The sequence below is a fragment of the Mytilus trossulus genome, chromosome 3 (genome assembly GCF_036588685.1).
Source record: "Mytilus trossulus isolate FHL-02 chromosome 3, PNRI_Mtr1.1.1.hap1, whole genome shotgun sequence".
Lineage (NCBI taxonomy): Eukaryota > Metazoa > Mollusca > Bivalvia > Mytilida > Mytilidae > Mytilus > Mytilus trossulus.
The window spans coordinates 6,006,662-6,019,839 of NC_086375.1; the positions used below are offsets into that span (position 1 = coordinate 6,006,662).

The following is a 13,178-nucleotide window of genomic DNA, read 5'->3' on the forward strand; positions in this document are numbered from 1 at the left end:
ATTCTCTATTATTTACTCATAATTCTCTATTCTTTACTCATAATTCTCTATTTATTCTTTACTCATAATTCTCTATTCTTTACTCATAATTCTCTATTATTTACTCATAATTCTCTATTCTTTACTCATAATTCTCTATTCTTTACTCATAATTTTCTATTATTTACTCATAATTCTCTATTCTTTACTCATAATTCTCTATTCTTTACTCATATTTCTCTATTATTTACTCATAATTCTCTATTCTTTACTCATAATTCTCTATTCTTTACTCATAATTCTCTATTCTTTACTCATAATTCTCTATTCTTTACTCATATTTCTCTATTATTTACTATTAATTCTCTATTCTTTACTCATAATTCTCTATTCTTTACTCATAATTCTCTATTCTTTACTCATATTTCTCTATTCTTTACTCATAATTCTCTATTCTTTACTCATAATTCTCTATTCTTTACTCATAATTCTCTATTGTTTACTCATAATTCTGTATTATTTACTCATAATTCTCTATTATTTACTCATAATTCTGTATTATTTACTCATAATTCTCTATTATTTACTCATAATTCTCTATTATTTACTCATAATTCTCTATTCTTTACTCATAATTCTTTATTATTTACTCATAATTATGTATTATTTACTCATAATTCTGTATTATTTACTCATAATTCTCTATTCTTTACTCATAATTCTCTATTCTTTACTCATATTTCTCTATTCTTTACTCATAATTCTCTATTCTTTACTCATATTTCTCTATTATTTACTCATAATTCTCTATGCTTTACTCATAATTCTCTATTCTTTACTCATAATTCTCTATTCTTTACTCATATTTCTCTATTCTTTACTCATAATTCTCTATTCTTTACTCATAATTCTCTATTCTTTACTCATAATTCTGTATTATTTACTCATAATTCTGTATTATTTACTCATAATTCTCTATTCTTTACTCATAATTCTGTATTCTTTACTCATAATTCTGTATTCTTTACTCATAATTCTCTATTCTTTACTCATAATTCTCTATTCTTTACTCATATTTCTCTATTCTTTACTCATAATTCTCTATTATTTACTCATAATTCTCTATTCTTTACTCATAATTCTGTATTATTTACTCATAATTCTCTATTATTTAGTCATAATTCTCTATTCTTTACTCATAATTCTCTATTCTTTACTCATATTTCTCTATTCTTTACTCATAATTCTGTATTATTTACTCATAATTCTGTATTATTTACTCATAATTCTCTATTATTTACTCATAATTCTCTATTATTTACTCATAATTCTCTATTCTTTACTCATAATTCTTTATTATTTACTCATAATTCTGTATTATTTACTCATAATTCTCTATTCTTTACTCATAATTCTGTATTATTTACTCATAATTCTCTATTATTTAGTCATAATTCTCTATTCTTTACTCATAATTCTCTATTCTTTACTCATATTTCTCTATTCTTTACTCATATTTCTCTATTCTTTACTCATACTTCTCTATTCTTTATTTTCAAGTCCATTTTTCTATTCTTTCTATTTTTTGCTCATTATTCTCTATTCTGTAAATCCCCATACAACCCCTTCATACATGTACACATCATTATTTTAGTTTAATAGCAATTACAACAATTTGCTGGTATAATTAGAAGATTGTACATAATGAATATCGGTTGGTTTTTGTGAGAAGTAACAGAAATTTAAATAACACGATGTCTGTTCTTGTAACTATTTATTAACAAAAAAAAATCGATTATTGTTTTTGCACTTTGAAAAGAAATTATGTTTTCTAACAAAAGGTGATCGATTTAACAAACTTTTAAACTTAAATGTAAAAACATTCTATTGACAATCATACAATTACTTTACTCCTATCTTCTAAATTAAGTTTGGTGGTATTTCCTACTGTAGTGAATGTTCTATCAAAAATGGTTATACCGTGTATAATATTCATCCTAGTGACTATTGTTAACAGTTCTGATTCAGAAGACATCACAGATACTGTAGTTGTGAGATTGTCCACAGACCCTGAGTCTTATAACAGCTTACGACGTCATTCTGGCTTGGTTATCAAGAAGAAGGTAAATACATATCTTAATGTAGAATCAATCTCCTAGTTGGTCTTTTGGTATCGTGACTACAGAGCAAGAGGTCGTTCATTCGTAAACACGACCGGTCAAACCAAATACTTCAAAATTGGCATTTGTTGTTTCTTTGCTAAGCACGCATCATTTAGGATTAAGAGACTGATAGGCTAGTAGTCAGCATACTAGTTATGTGCCCTGAGAAGGTTAAATGTCTTCTCAGCTAGTAGTCAGCATACTAGTTATGTGCCCTGAGAAGGCTAAATGTCTTCCCAGCTAGTAGTCAGCATTTTTGTGCTGACATGAATTATCATTGATACATGTGTATTCATATTATCAAATTAACTGTTTACAAAAATGTTGAATCCTTGAAATGCTAAGGCTTTTCTACCTCAGGAACAAAATACCTTAGCTGTATTTGGCAAAACTTCGTACTTTATTAGGCCTTTTTAAGTTTTTCTTGATTCGAGCGTCACTGGTGAGTCTTATGTAGACAAAACACGCTTCTGGCGTAAATGAAAAAAAAATAATCCTGGTTTCTATGAGGAGTTTATTTTCCTGTAGATAAGATCAGATAAGATAAGATTTATTTTATTAAAGTGTCACCTTCCATTACAATATCAATATATATACACATAAAGTCATAAGAACCTAACATTTAAGTAAAGGATGCCAGCCGAAAACGACTTATGGGACACTATCATTAAAACAAACATCGAATACATACATAAAAGGACAGCTTTGTTACATCTAAAAAGTATTTCGTAAATAAAAAAAATAAAAAAAACATAGTTAATATAATTTTTAGATGACATGTTTTCGTCGATAAAACATATAATAAAGGGAACTACATTTAGCTAAAAGAGGAACCATATTCTCATTACACATTAGATAACTAAGTTTTTCAATATCGCATAAATACTCAAAATCAACATTTAACAGACAGGTTTTGGCATATAATTCATGTCTGATATCAGAGTAAAAACAACAATTAAAAAGAAAGTGTTTTTCTTCTTCAATTTGGCAACTATCACAAAAAATACATTAACGGTCTTGTGGAGGTTCTGGTGGTCTAGTATATCGACCTGTTTCAACTTTAAGTTTTAACGAACCAGCTCCGAATAGTGACAAAATACGCCAAAAATCTTCCGGAACAAAGCATCTTCGAAGGTTTTGATTGAGTTATATTGTGATGTCTTTTTGTGTGGTTTGGTTTAGATTTGATAGCAAAAGTCTTTGTTTGCAGTCCACTTTTTAATTTAAAAATAGAAGTGAAAATTGGAACTTTGACTTTCTATATAAAATGTAGGTATAGGAGGATGTGGTATGAGTGCCAATGAGACAACTCTTTATCCAAGTAACAATCTATTTAAGTAAACCGTTATAGATCAAGGTACCGCCATCCACACGGAGCATTGGTTCACAACGAACAGCAAGGTATAAAGGGCCCAAATATTACTAGTGTAAAACCGTTCAAACAGAAAAATCAACGGTCTAATCTATTTTGGTATGATACTAAACCCCTAACGGGACGGATGGTGATTGATATTCATATGATGAAATCATTATCTTTCAATCAGTTTAATTGAAGTCTGGAGCTGGCATGTCAGTTAACTGCTAGTAGTCTGTTTTTATTTATATATGTATTATTGTCATTTTGTTTATTTTCTTTGGTTACATCTTCTGACATCAGACTCGGACTTCTCTTGAACTGAATTTTAAATGTGCGTAATGTTATGCGTTTACTTTTCTACATTGGCTAGAGGTAAAGGGGGAGGGTTGAAATCTCACAAACATGTTTAACCCCGCCGCATTTTTGCGCCTGTCCCAAGTCAGGAGCCTCTGGCCTTTGTTAGTCTTGTATTATTCTAATTTTAGTTTTTTGTGTAAAATTTGGAAATTAGTATGGCGTTTATTATCACTGAACTAGTATATATTTGTTAAGGGGCCAGCTAAAGGACGCCTCCGGGTGCGGGAATTTCTCGCTACATTGAAGACCTGTTGGTGACCTTCTGCTGTTGTTTTTTCTATGGTCGGGTTGTTGTCTCTTTGACACATTCCCCATTTCCATTTTCAATTTTATTTTATTTTCAAGTATGATTTGAACATCATTAGTGATTCTGGTCAAGATCCCATCGAGTGTTTTAAAAAAAATTCAGTTGGTATTTTTGATGATTTTTGTACAGCTACAACCAAATGTGAGTACATAATAAACAAATGCTGACTATAAAGAATGGGTTTTACTGATTGTTGAAGGTCCCTGCACTACATTCATAACATGAATAATCACAACTGAAATCGCCAAATACGTTTCAGTTTAAGATATAAATAAAAATGTGTACAGTTTCAGATAAACCAAAAACAGTACTATATTTTAACGATTAGAAAAATAAGAAATACGGAGACGACATTGTTGCATTTAGAGTCATTACAAAGCTTAAAGAATGATAAAAATGTAAGTATTATTATTACTTTATACAGTCACATGATAAGTGATAGAGAAATCTGAAGGTGTACATTTGTACATGTTTTTTATTGAAGAAAAAAAATCGCAGTATCGGAAGGACTTATTCGAAATTAAAGTACATGACAAAAATATGTCCATTAACATGGCAAAAGTTCGACTATAGAAGGTAACGCCAACACTTATGTTGATATTGAATGTCTTGGTTTTTAACTTGATGTAGGTACTAAGTATAATCAGGATTTATTGGTGTATGCATCCTATTGAATCTGCTAAAGGTTCAATTGTTGTTGAAACCATACACCATGTACACGAGGGCGGAGGAAGTTCATATCAGTCCAAAATACTACAAATTTAACATAGAAATAGTAATGATATCAAAAATAGTACAAACAACTTCTTTTTTGGCACTTTACTTTATATAGGACGAAAAACAATGCACATCAAGTATACATTATTGTGGTGTAACGTTAGTTTTGGTCAAATATGCACTCATACTTTACTTTTTTTAACATAATTCTTTTGTCCGCCAAACCTGGTGCAGAAAGTTTTTGTGTCTAGGATTTCAATATCATCAGCAGCAAGTTTTGGCCACAGAATATTTTGGATTCTAGGTTTATATAAAAAAAAATGAAGATGTGGTATGATTGCCAATGAGACAACTCTCCACAATAGACCAAAATGACACAACATTAACAACTATAGGTCACAGTACGGCTCCTGACATGGGACAGGTACATACATACATAATGTGGCGGGATTAAACCTGTTAGCATGATCCCAACCCTCCCATAACCTGGGACAGTGGTATAACAGTACAACATAAGAACGAACTATAAAATCAGTTGAAACAGGCTTGATAGTCGTCTATCGTAAAATGCGCAAAAACACTGTTTTTGACAAAATATTAAAAATGCAAGTTATGACTTTGAAGCCCACAATGAACTCGAATAAAGAAACTGATCCAACCTTGATGTAAGTCTTTTGAAATAGATCCATTTAAGAACCAAGTTAAGGACATTTTGATATTTAAAGATAAAGTTGAATTTCCTACCTGATGTGAAGTGCGTTTAACTTGAGTCATCATGTGCAGACATACTGAGGCCCCTCTTAAGCAAATATTTACTTCCGGTATGGAAGAAATTCAGGGGTAATCGTATATATCCCATTCAAGACAGCTCACATGATTAGAATGTACAGTCTAAATGTGATAAATACAGAAAGCTAATCGAGGTAGCAGCGAGTTGTCGTTTCACGAAAAACTCGTTAAAAATGCCTTATATAGACATAGGAAGATGTGGTGTGAGTGCCTTAAAACAGTTTTAATGAAGTCTCCTCATTCAGTTCGTCTTCATTGGCTAGATGTATGTATAGGAGTTTAGTGTGACGTCGATTTTCAGTTAATTAGTACACGTTTTTGTTTAGTGGCCAGCTGAATCCCGCCTCCGGGTGCGGTATTTATACTTGTTAGTGGTCTTGGGATGTTTTCTGTTCTGTTGTCGGGTTGTTGTCTCTTTGACACATTCCCCGTTTCTATTCTCAATCGTTTCTCTATAAATTCAAATGATGATGGTGGAAGTTTTTAACGGCATTGACTGGCTATATCCCTTCCATGGTCGGAAAATTAAGTGAAAAAGAGATCAGTAAGTATTTAAAATCGACAGACCATTGGAAGAAAGTATCATATCGACTAATTAAGTTATTACTATTTTTTACCGCTGGGAAACATGTGTTATAACCCTGTCGCTTTATTCCGGGGCACATCCTCTTTATTTTTGTTATAATACTGTTCTTCGGTATATTAGGTGCCGATTGGTATTCACGATTGTAATGAAATTTTATATCATATCAGATTATTTTTGTGGAACAACAAATCAGACGTGATAGAGTTAAAAGAAGTAATGACCCAGAGTGGAACAGTTCATGGCATTTAGTATGTAGAAATATATTTGACTGTATTTTTACATAATATAATGAAAATTATTTGTACGCGTTTCAAAGTCAAACGCACTGGTTTCAAAGTCATACACTCTGGTTTCAAATGATTTCGCATTATATTTGTCTTCAAGCCGTGCATTCCAGTTCACAAGTCGAGCGCGCATGATTAAAGGAGTAGGTCCGGTAGGGACCGATTTTGGACTCAAATTTCAGTTTCATCTGACGAAAGATTTTGACCTTTTTTTAAACACTTAAGTGTCTATTTCATAGGTTTCAATTAATTTATGTGAAAGATTATAACTTATTTCGTCATTAAAACGATAAATTCAAGCTCAAATATGAAAAATCTATCAAATATGCGAAAAAATGTCACTTTTCGGATGTTTTTTGTCAAAAAAGAAAGTGGCCGCATCCGTGTTCATCCTTAATCTTTATATATGTTATGTATTATCATCAAATACAACTTCCATTTCAATATTTTGGATGAACACGAATGCGACCACTTCCGTTTTTCACGGAAACCGTCTAAGATTTAAGTAAAATGCTGGAATTGTTAAGATTTCAGTAATTTAGCATTGCTAAATGGTGCTAGTGCCAAATATATGTGCATTGTATTGTCAAAAACAGCCCATATTTATGTAGCAGAACCATTCTACTATCTAATAAATAACTAAAAGTTTACATTTTAACAATTTTGTAAAACTGCCATATTTTGGGGCCAAAAAGAGACTGGACCTACTCCTTTGAGAAATTCATACGGTCGACTTTTTTAAATATCATGTGCATCAGTTTAACGTCGTGCGCTCGAGTTTTAAGATTAGCATTATTTTATACATTATACAAAAAGATATTTAGAGTGTCTAAGTAATGATATATTAATACAAATTTGATAATTGTTGTGTGGATCTCAAGTTGTGGATATCGTCTTTCTTTTACATGTAAATACTATTTTATAATGAAGGATTGTCTCTTTAAAAGTTATAGTTACATTTTCAAGAGAGACTATTTTGAATATAATTTTAGAATTCCTCACATTTATTGTATGCATAAAATAATTACATATTCTGGTGGAGCATGTATGTAATGTGATTATTTAATTTTGAAGAATGACGAGATAATGCCATCGATGAGGATATCTAGCGCCTGGTCAGCAGGATATAATGGCGGTGGAGTGACCATAGCAGTGGTAGACGACGGTGTGGAAACCACCCATCCAGATATTGATGATAATCTGGTAAATTTAAAATAATTTCAATATTGTTTTTGACCATAATTGAAAAAAGTATGTAAAGCACAAATATTACAGCCTTATTTGGTTATTTTACAGGTTCCATTTAAACTAGACAGGGATCTGATTTATGACCGTGTACCATATTTCTAAATACGCTGCCGAAAGCGCTACAAAAGATTTGTTCCTTGAATGCCTACATCCAATTTGATCTGCAGACAAAATATGGATCAGAACATGTTGGCATTCAATGGCTTATTGGCACAAAAGTGGCACAAAAGCAAAGCCCCGCATTCAAGAACAAGTGTCTGTACTGAGGATTCGTTAATTTTCGTTGGATATCAACTTCCGTGGATTTCGTTGTTACATGTACAAGTCAACCACGAAATTCAATGTTCAACGAATGACAAATTTTCTATAGGCGTAAATGTAGTAATCATCGAAACCACGAAATTAAATATCCACGAATATGCAAGTTTTCCCTAATACACGAAAATTGGTACCCAAGAAAATAAAAGAATCTACAAAATCATATTTTTTTCTGTTGGATTGAAATTACGATGTTTTGTTTGAAAGATTATTAACAAAATGGTTGGTTGTTACTGACAGAACAGTGAAATCATGTTTACGACAACTAGAATAATGAAAAATTCCAGAGTGACTTGGGAAAAAAATATTGTCAGTCTTGGTCGATGTGGTTCATTCAGGGTAAAACTGTCGAGTTATATTCTAAGTTATACATGTACAAAAACATTTGATCAAATACGATTATTTATGCATATGTTTGCTTTTTACAACTAACTATGCAGTATGGGTTTTGATCATTATTGGAAAATAAAGGCAACAGTATACTACTGTTCGAAAGTCATAGTTCGATTGATAGAAAACAAATCCGGGTTACAACCTAAAACCAAGGAAACACATCAACTATAAGAGGACAACAACGAAACACCAGGAACACTAAAGTGCAGCAAACAACAAACGACAATGCAATATGCATAGCAACAAACTATTACAACTGCCATGTTCCTTACTTGGTACAGGACATTTTAACAAATGGTGGATATAACCTGCTTGTGTGGCTAGCCAAACCTCGCGCTTTTATGGCAATGTTAAATACAACATTAAAATGACAACATGTATATGTATATAATCCTGGTATCTATGATTAATTGTTTTAAGGTAATGCCTGTATCATAATAAATCATACAAGTGAGATATGTAAACATACATATCCAAAAGCAGTTAATGTGTCTATCGGTCGTCCTTATTAATTAATGCGTAATCATTCTGTGTTTCTGCAGTCAATTTCTATAAGAATAAAAATAGATATAAATATATTATATTTAGTATTTTCTTGAATGAAATAATGGATTTTCTATGTTTGTATGGTAGATATTTTAATCACTATTGTATGTGTTTCATAGGATACAGATAAAGATTACGATCCTTGAATAATGAATGTTCTTTGTTTGTTTGGTACATATTTTAAACTCTATTGTTCATAGGATACAGATAATGATTACGATTATTATGATGATGATGACGACCCAAGTCCTGCTAACAAATTTGACAGGTAAACAAATAAAACAAAAATAGTTGTCTCATCGGCAAGCATACAACTTTTTACATTATATAGATGTTCCCTCTCACTATACACCAAACGTACAACTATTTGTAATAACATAAGCAACATGACGGATGCCACATGTGAAGCAGGATCTGCTTAGTAATACGCTTTTAGAGCACCTCAGACCACTCTCAGTTTCTGGGGGGGGGGGGGTAATCTTTATTTTTCTATTGTGTCTATTATTTGGCTGTTTGTCCTTTCCTTTTTTTTTGCCATGACGTTGTCAGTTTATCTTCGATCTATAAATTTGAATGTCTCCCCGATATTTTTCGTCCCTCTTTTATATTAGTTATAAAAAGATGTAAAATTAGTGCAAATGAGACAACTCTCGATCGAAGTCTCAATTTGTGAAATTAAACCATTATAAGTCAAAGTAAGGCCATCAACACGAAGCTTTGGTTCACACCGAACAGCAAGCTATAATTGGCTCCAGAAATTATTAGTGTAAAATCAATCAAACAGGAAAGTCAACGGTCTAATCTGTATCAAAACGAGAAACGGGAAAACACGTATGAACCACTTCAACAAACGACAGCTACTTAATATCAGGTCTGAACTTATGGCAGGTGCAAGCAAATGTAGTGGGTGTAAAAAGACACAAACCTTCACCTAAACTGAAACAATATTATAAAATCACCACAATATCAATTGAAATGGTGAAACTCCATCAAAAGATATATTAACATAAACAAGTGAACATACACTGAATGAATAAATTTTATAATATGACACAATATAAATACAAAATTAATTTTATAGGGGCAGATATTACATAATGTCAGAAAAACAATCATTACCATGGACAAAATGCCGCAAAAAGAAAATAACATTATTATTTTTTATAGACAAAGCTTATATTATATGTTTTATTTGAATGTGATATTTCAGTCATGGTACACAGATATCTGGGTTGCTTGCTGCAGAGAAGGGTAATGGTCATTGCTCTTTGGGCGTGGCTTATGGATCAACAATACTTGGTATGTTGTTTTTTTTCAGACAGATAAACATCCACCCAATGGTCCATCCACAAATAATAAGTTTCAGATTCAATATTCTATTATAGTCACTACTTGCTATAAATAATCATACAGTACATACAGATTATACACAATATAAAACAGACAATATACAAATATAAAATACAAGTACCATTATATTAAGAACTATGAGAGACTGTAAAATAATTTCTGTATAAAGCTAGTTTAAATACATACGCTTATAATATTATAGAAAATAATGTTTTACAAAGTGTCAATAACAAGTGTCATGTTTTTTTTCCATGGAATTCTTTGAAATTTGTGGGTTTTCGTTATGTTATGAATACTCAAAATAATTATCAATCATAAAAGTAAGATACTTGCAGTGAGATATTTTTGAATAATTATTTTAAAGATTTTCTCTTGATTTTTTTCAACTTGTACACCTACTAGAATAAAAATAATTTTAATAATCTTTTAGTAAAAACACATATTGAAGACTGATAAAATTTTCAAAAGATCCACCCATGAAACTTAACTGGTGTGTAGAATACCCCAAAACTATTGTAATCAGCAATCTTTGTTGTATTATAGACATCATATTTTTCCTGAAAACTAAATAAAAGGAATACTGGCAAAATTGTAATGACACATGTACATTACAATCATGTAACTTTGATAACTATGTACATTGAGGAGAATTGGAAGGGTCTTAATCTAAAAAACCTGATAGCCCGAAATTCGGAAAAGGAAATCCCTCTCCCAAAAGGATTCAATCCCGAAATTCCGAGCGTAAAATCACTCGATCCCGATGTCCCGAAAAAGGTCCTGCCCCTCCCCATAAATAAGCGCGAATGTTCAAAATTTTCATCCATTTTCTTTTCTCTTTTAAAGGTGTACGTGTAATTGGAGGCCCCGGTGTAACTGATGTTGAGGAAGCTCAGAGTCTTAGACATTATGTACAGGGAGTGGACATATACAGTATGAGCTGGGGACCACCAGATGGATACGGATTCTCTACGTTAGGAACATTGGCTACAGAGGCCATCAGAGAGGGTATCACCACTGTAAGTTCATAATTAATCTTTTTATGGAGAACAATTATTTTGTTACCTTTAATTGACCTGATTGCGTCTATCCATGTTCAGAAAACAAATAAAAGACATAGAAACGTTTATTACCAGTGGAAACATTACAAATTATCATTTCGAAAAGTAAACATTTTAAAGATTACATGCAAGAGCAGTATTAATTGGAGATCTAATATATAACAGCTACGTATATACACAGATTATAAAACCTTCCATCAGCACCAAATTCAGTAAGGACAAATCGCAATCAAACCTAATAAAGTAAAACAGTCTCTAAAAAACTTCTTGATTTTGGACAGGCACAAGAATGTTAAAGTTAAAGTTTTTTGCAACTAGTATTTTTCTTTTTTTTTCAGGGAAGAAATGGTAAAGGTTCAATATATGTTTGGGCTGCAGGTAATGGAGAATTAGACGATAACTGTAATGGTGACGGCTATGTCAATAGTATATACACAATAGGTATAACAGGGGCCCAGTCGGGGAAGAATGCATACTATTCAGAGGTATGTTCTGCAGCCTTGGCAGCAACGTACGGTGGCAGCAGTCAAGATAGATACTTAGTGAGTATGTGTGTAGATACTTATTAAGTATAAACACAATAGGTATTACAGGGGCCCAGTCAGGGAGGAATGCATACTATTCCGAGGTATCTTCTTCAGCCTTGGCAGCAACGTATGGGGGCAGCAGTCGAGATAGACACCTAGTGAGTATATACACAATAGGTATAACAAGGGCCCAGTAAAGAAAAAATGCATACTATTCCAAGGTATGTTCTCCAGCCTTGGCAGCAACGTATGGGGGCAACAGTCGATATAGATACTTAGTGAGTATTTACACAATACGTATAACAGGGTCGAAGAACGCATTATATACTAAGGTATGTTCTGCAGCCTTGGCAGCAACTTATAGAGGCAGAATTTAAGATCAATACTGTAGTAATAGTTTTCAAGAACCCTGAAACCTGTTCCCGAATGCGGAACGATAACAATAAATTAGATTAATAATCTAATCATATGATACAATAGATATAAGAAGATGTGGTACCAGTGCCACTGAAACATCTCATCATCCAAGTCATATTTTGTAAAAATTACAATTAATATAGGGCAAATACGATCTTCAACACGGAGCCTCGACTCACACTGAACAGCAAGCTGTAAATGGCCCCCAAAATGACTAGTGTAACCATTATATATATACATATAAAAGAGAAACGAGAAACACGTATGCACCACATCAACCAACGACAACCAATAACATCAGGTTCCTAACTTAGGATAGGTGCAAACAAATTCAGCGGGTTTAAACGTTTTGAAATGTACCAATCGTCACCCTTACCTTACACAGTAGTGTAACACATAGAAAGATAAGCTTTAAAATATCAATTGATATAAACATATCAACACTAACAGGTTAACAATGTCTGATCCCAGGGTAATAATTCCCCAGGTACCCTGAAGAAAAACTTTGAATGACAGACAAGTATTTTGAAAGTATTTACTCAATAAAGACATACAAAATACATATACGGTAAAATGTGTTAATTAAATTTAAAGGAATTTTAAACCTTAGTTTTCAGAACACATACGCAATTAATCTACTTCGAATTAAATGAACTCATCATAAATACCAGGACTAAATTTAGTATATACGCCAGACGCGCGTTTCGTCTACAAAAGACTCATCACTAACGCTCGAATTCAAAAAAGTTTAAACGGCCAAATAAATTACGGAGTTGAAAAGCA

The 13,178-nt window shown here is 32.1% G+C and overlaps 1 protein-coding gene across 1 annotated transcript; it reads left to right on the plus strand.

The window, feature by feature from the left end:
- The first annotated feature begins 1,949 nt into the window (after positions 1 to 1,949).
- LOC134709914 (proprotein convertase subtilisin/kexin type 4-like) lies at positions 1,950 to 12,020 on the plus strand. The gene is made up of 7 exons (XM_063570039.1): positions 1,950 to 2,102; positions 6,422 to 6,502; positions 7,613 to 7,741; positions 9,244 to 9,311; positions 10,254 to 10,342; positions 11,237 to 11,409; positions 11,790 to 12,020. Exons 1-7 carry the CDS (start codon positions 1,950 to 1,952, stop codon positions 12,018 to 12,020), a joined length of 924 nt encoding a protein of 307 aa, XP_063426109.1.
- The last annotated feature ends 1,158 nt before the right edge of the window (positions 12,021 to 13,178 follow it).

What these genes read in the sequence shown, in the direction of transcription:
- LOC134709914 (XM_063570039.1), top strand. Translation starts at nt 1,950, where the DNA reads ATGGTTATACCGTGTATAATATTCATCCTAGTGACTATTGTTAACAGT. An exon ending in TTATGGATCAACAATACTTG is followed by an intron (nt 10,343 to 11,236) that starts GTATGTTGTTTT and finishes TCTCTTTTAAAG; the next exon opens with GTGTACGTGTAATTGGAGGC. An exon ending in TCAGAGAGGGTATCACCACT is followed by an intron (nt 11,410 to 11,789) that starts GTAAGTTCATAA and finishes TTTTTTTTTCAG; the next exon opens with GGAAGAAATGGTAAAGGTTC.